Source organism: Taudactylus pleione, unplaced genomic scaffold, assembly GCF_031769625.1.
Source record: "Taudactylus pleione unplaced genomic scaffold, aTauple2 ptg000720l, whole genome shotgun sequence".
Taxonomy (NCBI): Eukaryota; Metazoa; Chordata; class Amphibia; order Anura; family Myobatrachidae; genus Taudactylus; species Taudactylus pleione.
Window position 1 is genome coordinate 18508 of NW_028285122.1, and position 19133 is coordinate 37640.

General features: G+C 49.2%; 1 protein-coding gene across 1 annotated transcript in view; it reads left to right on the forward strand.

The window, feature by feature from the left end:
• LOC148477373 (uncharacterized) overlaps positions 1-13059 on the forward strand; it is a gene marked incomplete at its 5' end in the record, with an annotated part of 29476 nt that extends 16417 nt beyond the window's left edge. The window contains 4 exons of the mRNA XM_088456796.1: positions 4835-4904; positions 5017-5053; positions 10605-10668; positions 12690-13059. Of these exons, the coding sequence (XP_088312922.1) occupies positions 4835-4904; positions 5017-5053; positions 10605-10668; positions 12690-12848 (330 nt within the window). The remainder of the gene's footprint in view (positions 1-4834; positions 4905-5016; positions 5054-10604; positions 10669-12689) is intronic.
• Between the last annotated feature and the right edge of the window lie 6074 nt (positions 13060-19133).

Here is a 19133-nt window from a genome sequence, read left to right on the forward strand (position 1 = left end):
AAGGGGCACTACTGCTGGGGCATTGTATAAGGGACACTACTACTGTTGCCATCTTTTGTGTATTAGGGGCACTACTACTGTGGGCATTGTGTATAAGGGGCACTACTGCTGGGGCATTGTATAAGGGACACTACTACTGTTGCCATCTTTTTTGTATTAGGGGCACTACTACTGTGGGCATTGTATAAGGGGCACTACTATTGTTGTCATGTGTATTATGGGCACTACTACTGTGGACATTGTGTATAAGGGGGTACTGCTGTGTGTCATAACCTGAATAAGGGACATTACTATGTGGTGTAATGTAAATCAGGGCCTATGTGCGGTGTAAAGTGGATAATATTGTGCTACTGTGTGGTGCCAGTTGAATTGGGAATACCACTTCTTTAGGACCACGTTAAGCACTGTATATTACTGCTCATTACCAGGTGGGTGAGCAGTATGTTTGGCTCTCATTGGTCTGGTCTCCAGGAGTAAGGAATGGCTGGGATGAATGTATTTACAATTATCAACAAAACATAGTGAGGATAAACTAATAAGGAGAGGACGCTGCTGCTCTTACAGACATTTCACCCTTTGTGTGCCAAAGGAGCCTTGAAACAAACCATTAATATACCATCATAAGCTGTGCTGCTATCATTACTCCAATATAATTCTGCTTCTACCATAAAGCGGTGTGTAGTGATACAATATATCATTAAGAACCCTGCAATTGGAAATCCCTACATTTTCTATTTACTAAGAGAGGCAGAAGTACAGGGGTGGCATTGAGGAGTGAAACTTATCAGCGAGCACCCCCCATTCCCCTGTAACTCACACATGCACAGTAAGACTTTCCTTGGTGTTGGAATGTGCAAGTGGAAGTCTGAGAGGGCACTCATAAGTATCCAATGTCCTGAGCAGACCACTGCGATCCATGCGCGTCCCTGAGGTGGAGGGGGGAGTTGGCAGAAAGTGAACTCAAAAAGAGGCCGGTCCTTGTGTGTTTTATGGGAGTTTCTAGGGTGTGTCTACGATTGTGGCTGCATTCCTAATCACAGAACCACAGTCTTGGAGGACATATTGAGAGAGAGAGAGAGAGAGAGAGAGAGAGACATGTACCTGAAACTGTGCAGCCCAAGACTTACTCGAGGACTCCGATGTTGCATCGATGATAGTGTATTCTCAACCCCCGGCGGATTTACTAAGCAGCCCCTCCTCCCCCTCCAGCATTGTACGGACGTGTACGGCCTGCTTCCATCATAAGCCACTGAGCCAGGCTGTCACTTTGGAGTGAGGAGAGAGGAGGGGAGGAGAAGAGAGGACGGCCCCTCTTTCCCCTCCAGCCGTAGCTGTGCTGTCAATCACTGACAGTGTTCAGGCAGCGGCACAGTATAATAAGTCAGTGTGGATTATTGTATTGCCGGCTGCTGTGAGGGACAGCGGTGGGACTGAGGAGATGGCGCCCTTACAGCAAGGCGCTGTACGCGGTAGCGTACCTCGCGTAATGGGCAGGTCGGCCCTGGTAGCACGCCAGTTCCAGCGGGGAGTCTGTTGGCAGGCATATGCATATGTTCGCACATAGGCGGCATGTGAGAAAGTTGCGTATGTTATAGCGTACATCTCTGAATTAGGCCCATAATGTGATCATTTAAACAATGAACAATGTTGGGACATTTTTGGATAAAATAGCTTTATCCAGTTAAACAATCTTTATGGAGATTTATGGAGATTTATATCAGCCATAACATTAAAACTACTGACAGGTGAAGCGAATAACATTAATTATCTCCTTACAATGGCACCTGACAAGGGCTGGGATATATTAGGCAGCAAGTGAAGAGTCAGCTCTTAAAGTTGATGGCCAAAAAGTGATGGTTAGACGCTGGGTCAGAGAATCTCCAATACTGCAGGTCTTGTGGGGTGTCCCCGGTATGCAGTGTTTAGTACCTTCCAAAAGTGGTCCAAGGAAGGACAACAGGTGAACTGGTGACAGGGTCATGGGCTCAATGATGCTCCTGAGGAGTAAAATGTAGCCCGTCTTGTCCGATTCCACAGAAGAGCTGCTGCATCAAAAACTGCTGAAAATTTAGCATTATTTGCATTTGTAAAGCGCTGACCTATTACACAGTGCTGCATATTGAAGAGATCATGATACTAATACATAATGTACAATTACATGGAACAGAAGGTAAAGGTGGCCCTGTCCCATTGAGCTTATACTCTACAAAGTACGGGGAAACAGAAGGTGTTGTGATAACCACTGTTATTGAAGTTGCCATTGGTGACTGGTGTTCCTGCGCAGCTACTGGCGGTATGGTTGGATAGACCGTGTACGGTGGAGACATGATAGATGAAGCAGTGGTTGTAGAAATCTTAAGATAGTCAGTTGCTGGTAACTCTAACTGGTCTTGCACCATTTATATTAAGCTGACCTCCCTCTTGTTCTGGAGAAGGCTTTAACTTTTGTGCTGCCCGGTCTCATGATTAGCTGCTTGGCTAAAGACACTCAAGCCACGAGCCCTCCCTGCACCCTACCCCTACATGCCCTTTGCGTGGCATGGCGTGCATGTGATCAGGGGCTGGCTGGCAACTTTTAGCTTGGGGGGCAAATGCATGCAGGCGGCCCTGGCAGAGGAGTAGCGTGTAGCCAGGGTGCCCGAAAGAACATGCGTGCTACGGTGCCGCCCCCCTCAAGTGTTTCAGGGAGGAGGCGGGTCCATATGGGATTAATGTAAGGTAAAGATAAAGATTAGGGCAGCCCCCTGTCGTAGTGCCAATATGCAGTGCCCCCGTGTGCCACAGGAGAGAACACCCTTATGCAGGCCTCCAGTAGTGCCCCCAGTAGTGATCCCCCCCTATGCAGTGCCCCTTGTGCCCCCAGTTGTAAGCCCCTTATATAGTGCCCCTAGTAGTGGTCCCCCCTGTGCAGTGCCCCTTGTGCCCCTAGTAGTAAGCCCCTTATATAGTGCCCACTAGTAGTTGTCCCCCCTGTGCAGTGCCCCTTGTGCCCCCAGTAGTAAGCCCCTTATATAGTGCCCCCAATAGTGGTACCCCCTATGCAGTGCCCTTTATATAGTGTCCCCAGTAGCAGTCCACCCCCCATGCAGTGCCCCCAATAGTGGTAACCCTTATGCAATGCCCCTTAAATAGTGGCCCCAGTTGTAGTCTCCCCCCTATGCAGTACCCCCAGTATTGCCCTTTATACAGAGCCCCCAGCAGGGGTCCCTCGATGCAGTGCCCCCAGTGGTAGTCCCCTCCCCCTATGTAGTGCCCCTAGTAGTAGTCCCCTCCCCCCTGTGCAGTGCCCCTAGTAGTAGTCCCCTCCCTTTGTAGTGCCCACAGTAGTAGTAGTTGTACCCCCCCTTGTAGTGCCCCCAGTAGTAGTAGTACCCCCTTGTAGTGCCCCCAGTAGTAGCCCCCCTTGTAGTGCCTCCAGTAGTAGTAGTCCCCCCCTTCGTAGTGCCTCCAGTAGTAGTAGTCCCCCCCTTGTAGTGCCCCCAGTAGTAGTAGTCCCCCCCCTTGTAGTGCCCCCTGTAGTAGTAGTCCCCCTTGTAGTTCCCCCAGTAGTAGTAGTCCCCCCCTTGTAGTGCCCCCAGTAGTAGTAGTCCCCCCCTTGTAGTGCCCCCAGTAGTAGTCCCCCCCCTTGTAGTGCCCGCAGTAGTAGTAGTCCCCCCCTTGTAGTGCCCCCAGTAGTAGTAGTCCCCCCACTTGTAGTGCCCCCAGTAGTAGTAGTCCCCCCCTTTGTAGTGCCCACAGTAATAGTAGTTGTACCCCCCCTTGTAGTGCCCCCAGTAGTAGTAGTACCCCCTTGTAGTGCCCCCAGTAGTAGCCCCCCTTGTAGTGCCTCCAGTAGTAGTAGTCCCCCCCTTCGTAGTGCCCCCAGTAGTAGTAGTCCCCCCCTTGTAGTGCCCCCAGTAGTAGTAGTCCCCCCCCTTGTAGTGCCCCCTGTAGTAGTAGTCCCCCTTGTAGTTCCACCAGTAGTAGTAGTCCCCCCCTTGTAGTGCCCCCAGTAGTAGTAGTCCCCCCCTTGTAGTGCCCCCAGTAGTAGTAGTCCCCCCCCTTGTAGTGCCCGCAGTAGTAGTAGTCCCCCCCTTGTAGTGCCCCCAGTAGTAGTAGTCCCCCCACTTGTAGTGCCCCCAGTAGTAGTAGTCCCCCCCCTTTGTAGTGCCCCCAGTAGTGGTCTCCCCAGTAGACCCCCCCCCAGTAGACACACGTAATAAAAAAAAACACTTATCTGAATCCCCGCACCCGCTGCTGCCATCTGCTCCTCCATCTGTCCTCCCGGGCCGGGCCGCTCTGCATTATGGGAGAGACGTCATATGACATCATGACGCCTCTCCCATTGCCCACTGCGGGAGCCGGAAGATGGAGCGGCTCCTGCAGTGGGCGCAGCAGCAGCTAATGAGAGTTTGACAGACTCTCATTGGCTGCTGCTTACAACAAACACCCAGCTGCCGGAGCCAGCGGCTGTGTGTTTGTCACTTGTGTAGCGCTGACCGAACTCCGTCCGGTCAGCGCTACACACGTGGTGCCATCTGTGTCACAGTGACACAGACTGCCCGCGGCCCACATGACGCTGCGGCCCGGGGGGCACATGGCACCCTGCCCCCCGGCCCAGCCCGCCACTGCATGTGATTGTGCAGTATGGCCATCAGTATGCTCCTGTGTCTGTCTCTGGCTTGTTGATACATTCTTCCAACCCCCCCCCCCCACTTTACGATTATCCATAGCCCGTTTAGTTTTCCACTCTACAATCACAATGGCTTCCTAGCTCTAGTTATTCTCATATTTTGATTCCTCCTTCCACCTGTTGCTTGTTTCCTAGCTGTATTCTCCTATCCTTGTCTTTCAGTTCCCTGGGGTCCTGACGTATTGCATGTCCAAGTCTGCGGTGGATCAGCTGACCAGATGTGCAGCTCTCGGTATGTAGGCCTCTCTGTAATGTGTGACTGAATGTGTGTGAGGGCACCGTAGGCCCATGACTGTAACATGTGCTATTCTCAGCTTACACAATATTTCTGTGTTTCTGCGTAGAACTGGCAAGTAAGCAGGTTCGAGTCAATGCTGTCTGGTGAGTAACATTAGGATCCTTGGAAAGTTACAGTATAGAGTGGCCCATAGTATAATATAGAGGGTGCGACCCCTGTTATTCCCATCTGGGCATGGGTGGGGACTGGGCCTGCACAATAAAGCTCTTTCAGATTAAATTCCCTTGCTCCTAGATCATGGTGTATGCAGAAAGTGTCTCCGTACCAACAACCCACTTCCAGGTCCTGTAGATGCTGTGCTCCCTGACAGCCTGCCAGGCCCCCTCAGGAGCTATTTTCTAGTATTTTTCATTGATTTTATTTCTGAAGGGATGTGGTCACAGCCCCTGGCATTTGTTCATGCCCCCTATCTCTCCCAAGGCCACAGTTTTTGTCTTGGGGGCACTAAAGATGCTTACTTAGAGATCATCATTACTAGTTACTGAACCACCACAACCCTGCACTGTTGGAAAGTAGTACTGAGGACTGTAGGATTCTTCTGGTAGACATGCACTCGGTCCATTTGTCTAGAACAGGTTTCTTCAACCTTTAAGACAGTGTGGGCCATATCAAAAAATTAAATGAAGCCAGAGCACCACTAAGGTATACTGCGGTATTTAGACTCTGCTCCCTCCTCACACAATTATGGCCCATAACTGCCCCCTCCTACAGTTTTAATTAGGTCCCAGAACAGCCCCTCTCCTCCTTCAATTATAATTATGCCCCATAACGGTCTCTTCTCTTCCATTAATTATGTCAGATAGTTGCCCCATCCTCAAGCAATTATGTCCCATAACTGTCCCCTCTGCAGTGCCCCCTGTAGTGCCCCTTATACAGTGCCCCCAGTAGTGGTCCCCCTATGCAGAGGCACCAGTAGTGGTCCCCATTATGCAGTGCCCCCAGTAGTGCCCCTTACATAATGCCCCCCGTAGTAGTAGTAGTCCCCCCTATGCAGTGCCCCTTATACATTGCCCCCAGTAGTAGCCCTCAAGTGCAGTGAACCCAGTAGTAGCCCCCCCTATGCAATACTCCTAGTAGTGCCCCCTTTGCAGTGCCCCCAGTAGTAGTCCCCCCTTTGCAGTGCCCCCAGTAGTAGTCCCCCCTTGCAGTGCCCCTTATACAGTGCCCCCAGTAATAGTCCCCCCTATGCAGTGCCCCTTATACAGGGCTCCCAGTAGTAGTCCCCTCTTGCAGTGCCCCCACCCCCAGTAGTGGTCACCCCTATGCAGTGCCCCTTATATAGTGCCCCCAGTAGTGGTCCCCCCTATGCAGCACCCCTTATATAGTGCTCCCAGTAGTAAATCCCAGTATGCAGTACCCCCACACCTGTGCAGTGTTACCTATTACATACTATATATAGGATAAACACACACAAAGTAAAAAAACCAACACTTACCTGAATCCCCGCGCCTGCCGCTGCCCGCTCCTCTGTCCTCCTGGCCCGCTCTGCACTATGTGAGAGACGTCATGACTTCTCTCCCATCACCCACTGCGGGAGCCAGAAGGTGGAGCTCATGGCTGAGCTCCGGTCCAGCTCCGGCCGTGGGTGCAGCAGCCAATGAGAGTCTGTCTGACTCTCATTGGCTGCTAAAACAAACACACCGCCGCCGGGTAGTATGAGTGTACTACCCAGAGGCGGTGTTTTCTTCTGTGTAGTGTGGACCGCACTACACTAACCATCGGCGGGCCACAGCGAAGAGCTCCACGGACCACCGTGGCCCTGAGGCCATGGGTTGAAGACCCCTAGTCTCGAACACGTGTAAGGGATGCATCTGACCATGGACCTCATTCAGACCCGCTCGCAAGCACCTATGTGCTCGCAAGCGGGTCGATTGTGAGGCCCTGCGCACGGGCAGTGGCCGCAGTGCATGTGTGCTAGCTCCGGAGCGAGTGACAAATTCACTAGCTCCTGGGCTCGCTACAAAAGGGGCGGCTGTCGATGTTGATCGACAGCTCGCCCCATTTTGTAGGCGGGGAAGGGGGGTGGCCAGACAAACGGAGGCATTTGTAGGTGGCCCTACTGACATCAGCAGTGATGTCAGTAGGTAGCTTCCAGCTCTGTTAGAGCAGGAAGCTGCCTGGGGCTTGCGGTAGACAAGACCCGACCCCAAGGGTATCGTCGCAAGCCCCGATGGTCTCGACCATCACCTAGTCACTCGCTAAAGCTGTGGGTGGTATCCTACAGCTTAGCGAGCGGCCAGGAGGCCGCCTTTCAAAAGGAAAGAGCCGCCCTCATTCAGAGCAAGCGCTCGCATTTTACGAGCGGCTCTGAATGAGGTCCCATGTCCCCCCCTTACTTAGCTACACGGCTGTACATTTTTTGGGGTTTTTTGCATCAGTGAACTTACAAATAACCTGATGTGATGATCATCGTGTGCTCTGTACCCCGGCCATGATCTCCTGCTCTCTGGAGTTCTTGTCAGACTGTTTATTAAAGTGGCTGCTGCGGCCGCAGCTTATCGTTATCATTTATTCATTATCACTCAGTCTCTGCTTTGCACATTGTACTAATGCACGGATATGTCCTAGGAGTCTGCTCTTCTGACCACCATTGTCCCTGCTGATGAGACCTTTCCATCATTCATGGTTCCATCCTGACATTGCCTTAGACTCCGTTGCTCAGGAAACATCTGCTCCGTTGATCCAGTTTAGTCACTGAAGCTCCAACAATCTCCCCTATTTCAGTCAATGATGTCTCCTCTTGAAGCCATAATTATAGAGAGCCACAGCAGTCAACTGATATTACACGTCGCTGACAATGCTGGAATGTTATCTGCCTAATTAATGCATGAGCCACGTCTGTGTGGAAGCCGAGCTTTCAGTAATGTTGGATTTTCTAGGTTTTCTAATAGTGTGAGAGTGAGATGTAAAACTCCAGAACTGGCGACACAGGTCACACTATCTCCTTGTGTAAAGAAGAGTAGATTAGGGAACCTCGCTGTAGGGAAGAACAGAGATGTTACAGAAGTCCAGGGTCAATGTGCGGGAATGGGGAGGGTGCATGGGCATCAGGGAGACATGTGTCACTAGGCCCAGGAGTGTCATGTGTCACTGTGTATTTCTGTACATGAAGCAGGGGACATTGAAATTCTGCTAATAACAGAAGGGGATGATCCAAAGTTGCAGGTTGCTGCCACTGCTTTAGCGTCTTTTTCTGTAGTCTCATCTGTGGCTGTATTCTAATGCTAGTATTCGCACTTCTCTCTGGCTGAGCTTCTGAATGTGCAAGGACTGAGGCCCCACTTTATGCGTCTTTAGATGCTGAAATACCACACTTGACGTATCTGTGACCGGATGGCCTCAGCCCGACTCCCGATCACAGATTGAGGTTTTATCCCCACTGGGTCTTGGGGTATCAGGGATTCCCGCTTACAGTCAGTGACCGGCTGTCACTGACTCCGCCCACTGCCGTGGGCACGTAACGATGCTGCCTGCACCAAACTCCTGTTGGCACTTAGAACCACTTCTGCTGCATATGCATCGACCAGCTGTGGCCACACCTCCTGTTTGGTGTCAGCTGTCCCCACCTGATCCCTCGCAATGGACCAAGCTCTGCACTTTAGCGGGCAGGAGGCTTGAGCTTTGGAGATGCTTGGCTCAACCCAGAACAGTAGGAGAATGGAATAGCATTTGGCACAATCCTGTTGGTCGCAGGATTCAGATACAATAGTAGTCAGGCAATTGCTCAGTCTTAAAAAAGACTTGTCCTTCAGATTGAAGGAGAATATCAGCATTCAAAAGATGTTACAGCAATTCTTCTCCACAAAGGATATACACGGATGTACAATATTACCAGGCACGAAGTCTTCTCTTATGCCACGCCAATACACATTACCACAGGGGTAAGTCCGCCCTGGGTTCCTCTTGGCCAATCAGGCTATCTCACAAAACATAAATAACCATATCTTACATTTCCTCGTTACCAACCAAGAACATTTGGCTTTCCTAAAACACACAAACTTAGCATAGATGGTCTCTCAAATGGTCCTGTAAATATAACATTCACAGGAACTGATACATTGTATTCATTCTTTCACATACAAGGAACAATGCATAAAACCAGTTTGGCTTCCCCTGTCTGTAACACCTCCAGTTCTTAGGAAGCTCAATACAATAAGAGCTTCTTTAAACAGAAACAAATTGTCATTCCCAAACTTGCCCAGCATTGTAACCAGAGACACAGCGGAGCCTCTGCAGTGCCTTTTTCAATGAAAGTGCTAAACGAAGGGTTTGGCCACTACGTCAGGATAATTAACATATCACTAGGAGATAAGAATATCTCAAAAGCCATTTGTTTCTAAGGGCCATATTCAATTTGATATGAAAAGTCCATTATCGGAGATAATTTATCACCGTTTAATTTGTCATTTTCGCCATTTTCAATTATCCCCATATTCAATTTCAAAGACTTTTTGCAGTTGCGAAAAGTGTAAAAAAATGGGGATAAGTTTTCACCACTGTTTAGGTGGAGAAAAAAAGTGCAGAATTGGGGTTTTGGGGTGCAGAATAAAAAAAAATAGCCTGCAGCCTTTGGAATGTTCCCTTAATGTAATCTGTGTTAAAAAAATTTTAACAAATTCCTTAGGACACCACAAAAAAGGTAGTTTCATTTTGGGGGCAAAAAAAAATGTTGGGAACAAACTTATAAACTAGCGATATAGCCTCAGGGGACGTCCCCATGTATGCTGCAGGTCTTTTCTAGAATGCGGGTGGTTGCGGCATGTGGGTTTTTGAAGAATTTTTAAAAATCACTTTACGGACTTAAAAATATGCTTGCACCCATTTTCATGTACCCCAAATTTGATGGGACTATTTATTTTTTGAAAAAAAAAAAGAGATAAATGCTATTCTTAACCACTTCTTATCAGGCACATTTATGCACCTGCAGTGGCTATTTCTAAACCCTGACTACCTTCAGCAGGCCAAATCGGTGGTACCCATAGTGATCCCCCATGTCATACCATCTTTTGGGGGGTGACAGCATGACAGCAGGCCTTTACAATACTAACCTTTCCGCTGGGTCCCGTTTTCAGCAGATCCCAATTGACTACGGGGATAAGCGGGCACGCGTCCGATATTTTATGCCTGCAAAAAACGGCGAAAAGTCTGACCTCTGACTTTTTCCCTCAAATTGAATATGGCCCTAAATGTTACAGCCTTCTAAAACAAAATAACTTATACATTCCTTATAAGTGCATAGGCTATACATTTAAAAGTACATTTCCACAGCTGTGCACAGCACATTGATGTACTTATTTGATTATTTTTACCTTGGTCTAGTGCCCCCTAAGACTCTGTGCCCCATAGCAACACCCCATGCATCCACTACAGCTACACCCATGCTACAATGCATGACACTAAGGCTGTAGATCCTGCCATAGCAGCACCTGCTGGGGGAAGGCGATACGTAATCATCCACGAATTAGGTCCTGGCTCTGCCTTTTATACCATTCATGGGGGGAGGGGGGAGTGCATTCCATTCATCATAAACTCTGCTGTATAACAGTGTCTGTCCAGATAATACATAGTTAGAATATCTGTTCGGCCCTATTCACATGTCCTATGTTGTGATTCTTTCTGTACTGTATCTCGCAGCCCTGGGGTGATTATAACCAATGTCCACAGACGGGCCGGACTAAATGAGGAGCAGTATGCGCAGGTATAATAAATAACTTGTATGGTGTGTAATATAAACCAAGTCATGCCTATATTGTATTAGCCTGTCCTGCATGCTCCCTAATCTGTGCAGATTTACTCCAAATACCAAATAAGACCCAAATCTGAGTAACTTTATACCAAGCAATGTTTTATGCATTTAGATGTTTTCAATAATAAACCCTCCGTTAAGTTTTGCACTAAGGGGCTGACATTGCCGATGGCTAGTTCCCGATGGTCGTGAATCTGCGCATGCCCCAGACCCAAACTGCACGTGCGCAGTATGGTGTCCTGCTTGATCGCACACAGTTCAGCAGCGGACTGTCAGTGATTGACCGTCTACTGCCATTTCTGGTTGGGGAAGGGGATGCGAAATCCTGTTCCCCAAAATGGAGATGGGCCGTCGCCATTGGGGGAGGGGGGGGGAAGGCTAGGATCTCCGTTGGCTGACAGAGAGTTCCTGGCCTCTTTTTATGATCTGCAATAGCCGGCCTGCCCATGGTCACTCAGCCAGACGAGGATCACGCAGCTCGGACCATTAATGCTGCTTTAACATAATAACAAGGACGGAATTGGAGGCTGTTTGTGTGCGGCTCTGCAGTTCTGTCCTATGCTGAATCAGCCTCTAAGTTTTAATCTTTAGCAATATATTTATGGCCCCATTCAATTACCCCGAGGGTCTCATGCCCTGTGCTCGCAGGTTAAGCTTATACACATTTCGTGGGAAATTTTCATAAATCGTTTTATCGGATTCTAATGCAGTTCAGGTGGAAATGGCAAATTGAGGATGTTGCGCTATAATTCTGCAGTGTGCGACCGTGCGTGAAAGAGTAGGGAAATTATCCCGAACTTCTAGAAAGTGGCAAATAAGTCAGCAGGACGGTGTGGGAAGATGTTAGTGGCTTTGAGCAAAGTATTGAAGGTGGTTATATAGTGTCAAATAGTTGGTTTTTGCAACTTTTAAAAATGATGGCAATTATTCAGCAAATAAACAGTGTTCAGAGTATTTTTATGGGCATTAAAGAGTCTCCATAGTGATTTTGTTAATGTGTGTATTGAAGTTGGTATAAACCCTTTGAACTCCCATCTGCAAGTTCAAAAATCAATACGACACCGCAACATACATGTCCCACATCATTTAACCAATTTCTCATCATTACAACACCCAACATATACTGTACGGATATACATGGCCGCATGGTTCAAATCCCGGCAGCAGTGAAGATCCCAATTGTCCCAAGGTAAGTATAAACTAACCTATTCTACCCCCTAACCCTCCCTTAAGGGTGCCTAACCCTAACTTCCCCCCCAAAGTGCCTAAACCTGACACCCCCTTCTCCGCCGCCTAAACCTAAGTCCCCCGGGTGGGTACCTAACCCTAACCTCCCCCCCGGGGGAGCATAACCCATATACCCCATTCCCCTAGCCTAACCCTAACCTCCCAGGGGGGTGCCTAACCCTGAGTCCCCTCCGGGAGCCCTAAACCTAACCCCCCCCCCCCCCCCCGGGGCTGTCCGTGCCCGGCATCCCTTTTATCGGGATGCCGAGCGCCGGTCTCCCGGCGTAGGTAAAATGTCAGGCGTTGAGATTTTGATGCCTGCCATTTAACCCTTGCCGGGATTAGACAGTCGGGAAGCCGAAAAATGACATGTCTGTATTAGCCATTTTATACTTTCTAAAAACTACTAAATACATTTTTATACATTGGGATGGGTGACCCTGGTATACTCTACTGTGTCCTGACATTTTTCCCTTAACTTACTGTACTCTAGAGATGCAAGCTAAAATCCGGACAAACTCCCATTGGGACCTATGTTAAATTCATGCAGATTTCTAATTGAATAGCAGTTGTGGTTTCAGGCTTTTGAATTGCGTTAAGCAATTTTAAGGCAACTTGTGTGAAATTGAATCGGCCCCCTTAATGTTACTTAGCAGACTGAATCTGAGGCATCTTTTTGGGGTACTTCATAGTACTGTACATTTTCCATCGGTCATGTCATTGTGATCTGTATTCTCCTCTCTCAGTTCCTGAAGAACACCCAAAACACACACGCCCTTGGGCGACCCGGAACTGTGGATGAAGTCGCCCGAATGATCGCTTTCTTAGCTTCAGATGCGGCATCCTATATGACGGGAGTGACGGTTCCTGTGGACGGGGGGCGCCATGCTATGTGTCCGCGCTGAGCCTGTGCGACAGATTGTAAAGGATAGTTTTATAATGTAGCATTACAGAGAATGGCCTGTATGGGTGTGCGAGGTGCAAAGGTCACATACATCACAGATTTTAATACTTGTTATAACATTAAAGCCTTCTAACATTGAGACTGTACCTTCCGTAACATTATTACTGGTAGGCGTAATGTTCTCTGTATGTAAATAAAAGCTTATAACAGTATCCATTAATACTTGCCGATTCTCTTAAATGTCAAGAGGACTCCCCGAAGCAATGGAGAGTATAGCATGCTCCCTGAGGTCAGAATGCTTGTGCTCAACACAGCGATGATGTCATCAATCTCCATCCACCGTGGCTGTGTGTCCAATGATGTGGGTGAGTTACAGGGGATGTGTGTCCAATGATGTGGGATGAGTTACAGGGGATGTGTGTCCAATGATGTGGGAAAAGTTACCGTGGCTCTGTGTCCAATGATGTGGGAGGAGTTACGGCGGATGTGTGTCCAATAATGTGGGTGAGTTACAGGGGATGTGTGTCCAATGATGTGGGATGAGTTACAGGGGATGTGCGTCCAATGATGTGGGATGAGTTACCGTGGCTCTGTGTCCAATGATGTGGGCTGAGTTACAGGGGATGTGTGTCCTATGATGTGGGAGGAGTTACAGGGGATGTGTGTCCAATGATGTGGGCTGAGTTACAGGGGATGTGTGTCCAATGATGTGGGATGAGTTACAGGGGATGTGTGTCCAATGATGTGGGATGAGTTACAGGGGATGTGTTCAATGATGTGGGATGAGTTACAGGGGCTGTGTGTCCAATGATGTGGGATGAGTTACAGGGGATGTGTGTCCAATGATGTGGGATGAGTTACAGGGGATGTGTGTCCAATGATGTGGGATGAGTTACAGGGGATGTGTGTCCAATGATGTGGGCTGAGTTACAGGGGACGTGTGTCCAATGATGTGGAAGGAGTTACAGGGGATGTGTGTCCAATGATGTGGGAGGAGTTACAGGGGATGTGTGCCCAATGATGTGGGAGGAGTTACAGGGGATGTGTGTCCAATGATGTGGGATGAGTTATAGGGGATGTGTGTCCAATGATGTGGGATGAGTTACAGGGGATGTGTGTCCAATGATGTGGGATGAGTTACAGGGGCTGTGTGTCCAATGATGTGGAAGGAGTTACAGGGGATGTGTGTCCAATGATGTGGGAGGAGTTACAGGGGATGTGTGTCCAATGATGTGGGAGGAGTTACAGGGGATGTGTGTCCAATGATGTGGGAGGAGTTACAGGGGATGTGTGTCCAATGATGTAGGAGGAGTTACAGGGGATGTGTGTCCAATGATGTGGGATGAGTTACCGTGGCTCTGTGTCCAATGATGTGGGAGGAGTTACAGGGGATGTGTGTCCAATGATGTGGGATGAGTTGCAGGGGATGCGTGTCCAATGATGTGGGATGAGTTACAGGAGATGTGTCTCCAATGATGTGGGTGAGTTACAGGGGATGTGTGTCCAATGATGTGGGATGAGTTACAGGGGATGTGCGTCCAATGATGTGGGAGGAGTTACCGTGGCTCTGTGTCCAATGTTGTCGGATGAGTTACCGTGGCTCTGTGTCCAATGATGTGGGCTGAGTTACAGGGTAAGTGTGTCCTATTATGTGGGAGGAGTTACAGGGGATGTGTGTCCAATGATGTGGGCTGAGTTACAGGGGATGTGTGTCCTATGATGTGGGAGGAGTTACAGGGGATGTGTGTCCAATGATGTGGGATGAGTTACAGGGGATGTGTGTCCAATGATGTGGGCTGAGTTACAGGGGATGTGTGTCCTATGATGTGAGATGAGTTACAGGGGATGTGTGTCCAATGATGTGGGATGAGTTACAGGGGATGTGTGTCCAATGATGTGGGATGAGTTACAGGGGATGTGTGTCCAATGATGTGGGATGAGTTACAGGGGATGTGTGTCCAATGATGTGGGATGAGTTACCGTGGATCTGTGTCCTATGATGTGGGAGGAGTTACATGGGATGTGTGTCCAATGATGTGGGATGGGTTACAGGGGATGTGTGTCCAATGATGTGGGATGAGTTACATGGGATGTGTGTCCAATGATGTGGGATGAGTTACAGGGGATGTGTGTCCAATGATGTGGGATGAGTTACAGGGGATGTGTGTCCAATGATGTGGGAGGAGTTACAGAGGATGTGTGTGCAATGATGTGGGAGGAGTTACAGGGGATGTGTGTCCAATGATGTGGGAATTGTTACAGGGGATGTGTGTCCAATGATGTGGGAGGAGTTACAGGGGATGTGTGTCCAATGATGTGGGATGAGTTACAGGGGATGTGTGTCCAATGATGTGGGATGAGTTACAGGGGATGTGTTCAATGATGTGGGATGAGTTACAGGGGCTGTGTGTCCAATGATGTGGGATGAGATACAGGGGATGTGTGTCCAATGATGTGGGATGAGTTACAGGGGATGTGTGTCCAATGATGTGGGATGAGTTACAGGGGACGTGTATCCAATGATGAGGAAGGAGTTACAGGGGATGTGTGTCCAATGATGTGGGATGAGTTACAGGGGATGTGTGTCCAATGATGTGGGAGGAGTTACAGGGGTTGTGTGTCCAATGATGTGGGGAGAGTTACAGGGGCTGTGTGTCCAATGATGTGGGAGGAGTTACAGGGGATGTGTGTCCAATGATGTGGGAGGAGTTACAGGGGATGTGAGTCCAATGATGTGGGAGGAGTTACAGAGGATGTGTGTCCAATGATGTGGGATGAGTTACCGTGGATCTGTGTCCTATGATGTGGGAAGAGTTACAGGGGATGTGTGTCAAATGATGTGAGATGAGTTACAGGGGATGTGTGTCTAATGATGTGGGATGAGTTACAGGGGATGTGTGTCCAATGATGTGGGCTGAGTTACGGGGATGTGTGTCCAATGATGTGGGCTGAGTTACAGGGGATGTGTGTCCAATGATGTGGGGGGAGTTACAGGGGATGTGTGTCCAATGATGTGGGAGGAGTTACAGGGGATGTGTGTCCAATGATGTGGAAGGAGTTACAGGGGTTATGTGTCCAATGATGTGGGCTGAGTTACGGGGATGTGTGTCCAATGATGTGGGCTGAGTTACAGGGGATGTGTGTCCAATGATTTGGGGGGAGTTATAGGGGATGTGTGTCCAATGATATGGGAGGAGTTACAGGGGATGTGTGTCCAATGATGTGGGAGGAGTTACAGGGGATGTGTGTCCAATGATGTGGGAGGAGTTACAGGGGATGTGTGTCCAATGATGTGGGATGAGTTACAGGGGATGTGCGTCCAATGATGTGGGAGGAGTTACAGGGGATGTGCGTCCAATGATGTGGGAGAAGTTACAGGGGATGTGCGTCCAATGATGTCGGAGGAGTTACAGGGGATGTGCGTCCAATGATGTGGGAGGAGTTACAGGGGATGTGCGTCCAATGATGTGGGATGGGTTACAGGGGATGTGCGTCCAATGATGTGGGATGGGTTACATGGGATGTGCGTCCAATGATGTGGGATGGGTTACAGGGGATGTGCGTCCAATGATGTGGGTTGATTTACAGGGGATGTGCGTCCAATGATGTGGGCTGAGTTATAGGGGATGTGCGTCCAATGATGTGGGCTGAGTTACAGGGGATGTGCGTCCAATGATGTGGGAGGAGTTACAGGGGATGTGCGTCCAATTATGTGGGAGGAGTTACAGGGGATGTGTGTCCAATGATGTGGGAGGAGTTACCTGGGATCTGTGTCCTATGATGTGGGAAGAGTTACAGGGGATGTGTGTCCAATGATGTGAGATGAGTTACAGGGGATGTGTGTCCAATGATGTGGGATGAGTTACAGGGGATGTGTGTCCAATGATGTGGGATGAGTTACAGGGGATGTGTGTCCAATGATGTGGGATGAGTTACCGTGGATCTGTGTCCTATGATGTGGGTGGAGTTACATGGGATGTGTGTCCAATGATGTGGGATGGGTTACAGGGGATGTGTGTCCAATGATGTGGGATGGGTTACAGGGGATGTGTGTCCAATGATGTGGGATGAGTTACAGGGGATGTGTGTCCAATGATGTGGGATGAGTTACAGGGGATGTGTGTCCAATGATGTGGGAGGAGTTACAGGGGTTGTGTGTCCAATGATGTGGGGAGAGTTACAGGGGCTGTGTGTCCAATGATGTGGGAGGAGTTACAGGGGATGTGTGTCCAATGATGTGGGAGGAGTTACAGGGGATGTGTGTCCAATGATGTGGGAATTGTTACAGGGGATGTGTGTCCAATGATGTGGGAGGAGTTACAGGGGATGTGTGTCCAATGATGTGGGATGAGTTACAGGGGATGTGTGTCCAATGATGTGGGATGAGTTACAGGGGATGTGTTCAATGATGTGGGATGAGTTACAGGGGCTGTGTGTCCAATGATGTGGGATGAGATACAGGGGATGTGTGTCCAATGATGTGGGATGAGTTACAGGGGATGTGTGTCCAATGATGTGGGATGAGTTACAGGGGACGTGTATCCAATGATGAGGAAGGAGTTACAGGGGATGTGTGTCCAATGATGTGGGATGAGTTACAGGGGATGTGTGTCCAATGATGTGGGAGGAGTTACAGGGGTTGTGTGTCCAATGATGTGGGGAGAGTTACAGGGGCTGTGTGTCCAATGATGTGGGAGGAGTTACAGGGGATGTGAGTCCAATGATGTGGGAGGAGTTACAGAGGATGTGTGTCCAATGATGTGGGATGAGTTACCGTGGATCTGTGTCCTATGATGTGGGAAGAGTTACAGGGGATGTGTGTCAAATGATGTGAGATGAGTTACAGGGGATGTGTGTCTAATGATGTGGGATGAGTTACAGGGGATGTGTGTCCAATGATGTGGGCTGAGTTACGGGGATGTGTGTCCAATGATGTGGGCTGAGTTACAGGGGATGTGTGTCCAATGATTTGGGGGGAGTTATAGGGGATGTGTGTCCAATGATATGGGAGGAGTTACAGGGGATGTGTGTCCAATGATGTGGGAGGAGTTACAGGGGATGTGTGTCCAATGATGTGGGAGGAGTTACAGGGGATGTGTGTCCAATGATGTGGGATGAGTTACAGGGGATGTGCGTCCAATGATGTGGGAGGAGTTACAGGGGATGTGCGTCCAATGATGTGGGAGAAGTTACAGGGGATGTGCGTCCAATGATGTGGGAGGAGTTACAGGGGATGTGCGTCCAATGATGTGGGAGGAGTTACAGGGGATGTGCGTCCAATGATGTGGGATGGGTTACAGGGGATGTGCGTCCAATGATGTGGGATGGGTTACATGGGATGTGCGTCCAATGATGTGGGATGGGTTACAGGGGATGTGCGTCCAATGATGTGGGTTGAGTTACAGGGGATGTGCGTCCAATGATGTGGGCTGAGTTATAGGGGATGTGCGTCCAATGATGTGGGCTGAGTTACAGGGGATGTGCGTCCAATGATGTGGGAGGAGTTACAGGGGATGTGCGTCCAATTATGTGGGAGGAGTTACAGGGGATGTGTGTCCAATGATGTGGGAGGAGTTACCTGGGATCTGTGTCCTATGATGTGGGAAGAGTTACAGGGGATGTGTGTCCAATGATGTGAGATGAGTTACAGGGGATGTGTGTCCAATGATGTGGGATGAGTTACAGGGGATGTGTGTCCAATGATGTGGGATGAGTTACAGGGGATGTGTGTCCAATGATGTGGGATGAGTTACCGTGGATCTGTGTCCTATGATGTGGGAGGAGTTACATGGGATGTGTGTCCAATGATGTGGGATGGGTTACAGGGGATGTGTGTCCAATGATGTGGGATGGGTTACAGGGGATGTGTGTCCAATGATGTGGGATGAGTTACAGGGGATGTGTGTCCAATGATGTGGGATGAGTTACAGGGGATGTGTGTCCAATGATGTGGGAAGAGTTACAGGGGTTGTGTGTCCAATGATGTGGGGAGAGTTACAGGGGCTGTGTGTCCAATGATGTGGGAGGAGTTACAGGGGATGTGTGTCCAATGATGTGGGAGGAGTTACAGGGGATGTGTGTCCAATGATGTGGGAATTGTTACAGGGGATGTGTGTCCAATGATGTGGGAGGAGTTACAGGGGATGTGTGTCCAATGATGTGGGATGAGTTACAGGGGATGTGTGTCCAATGATGTGGGATGAGTTACAGGGGATGTGTTCAATGATGTGGGATGAGTTACAGGGGCTGTGTGTCCAATGATGTGGGATGAGATACAGGGGATGTG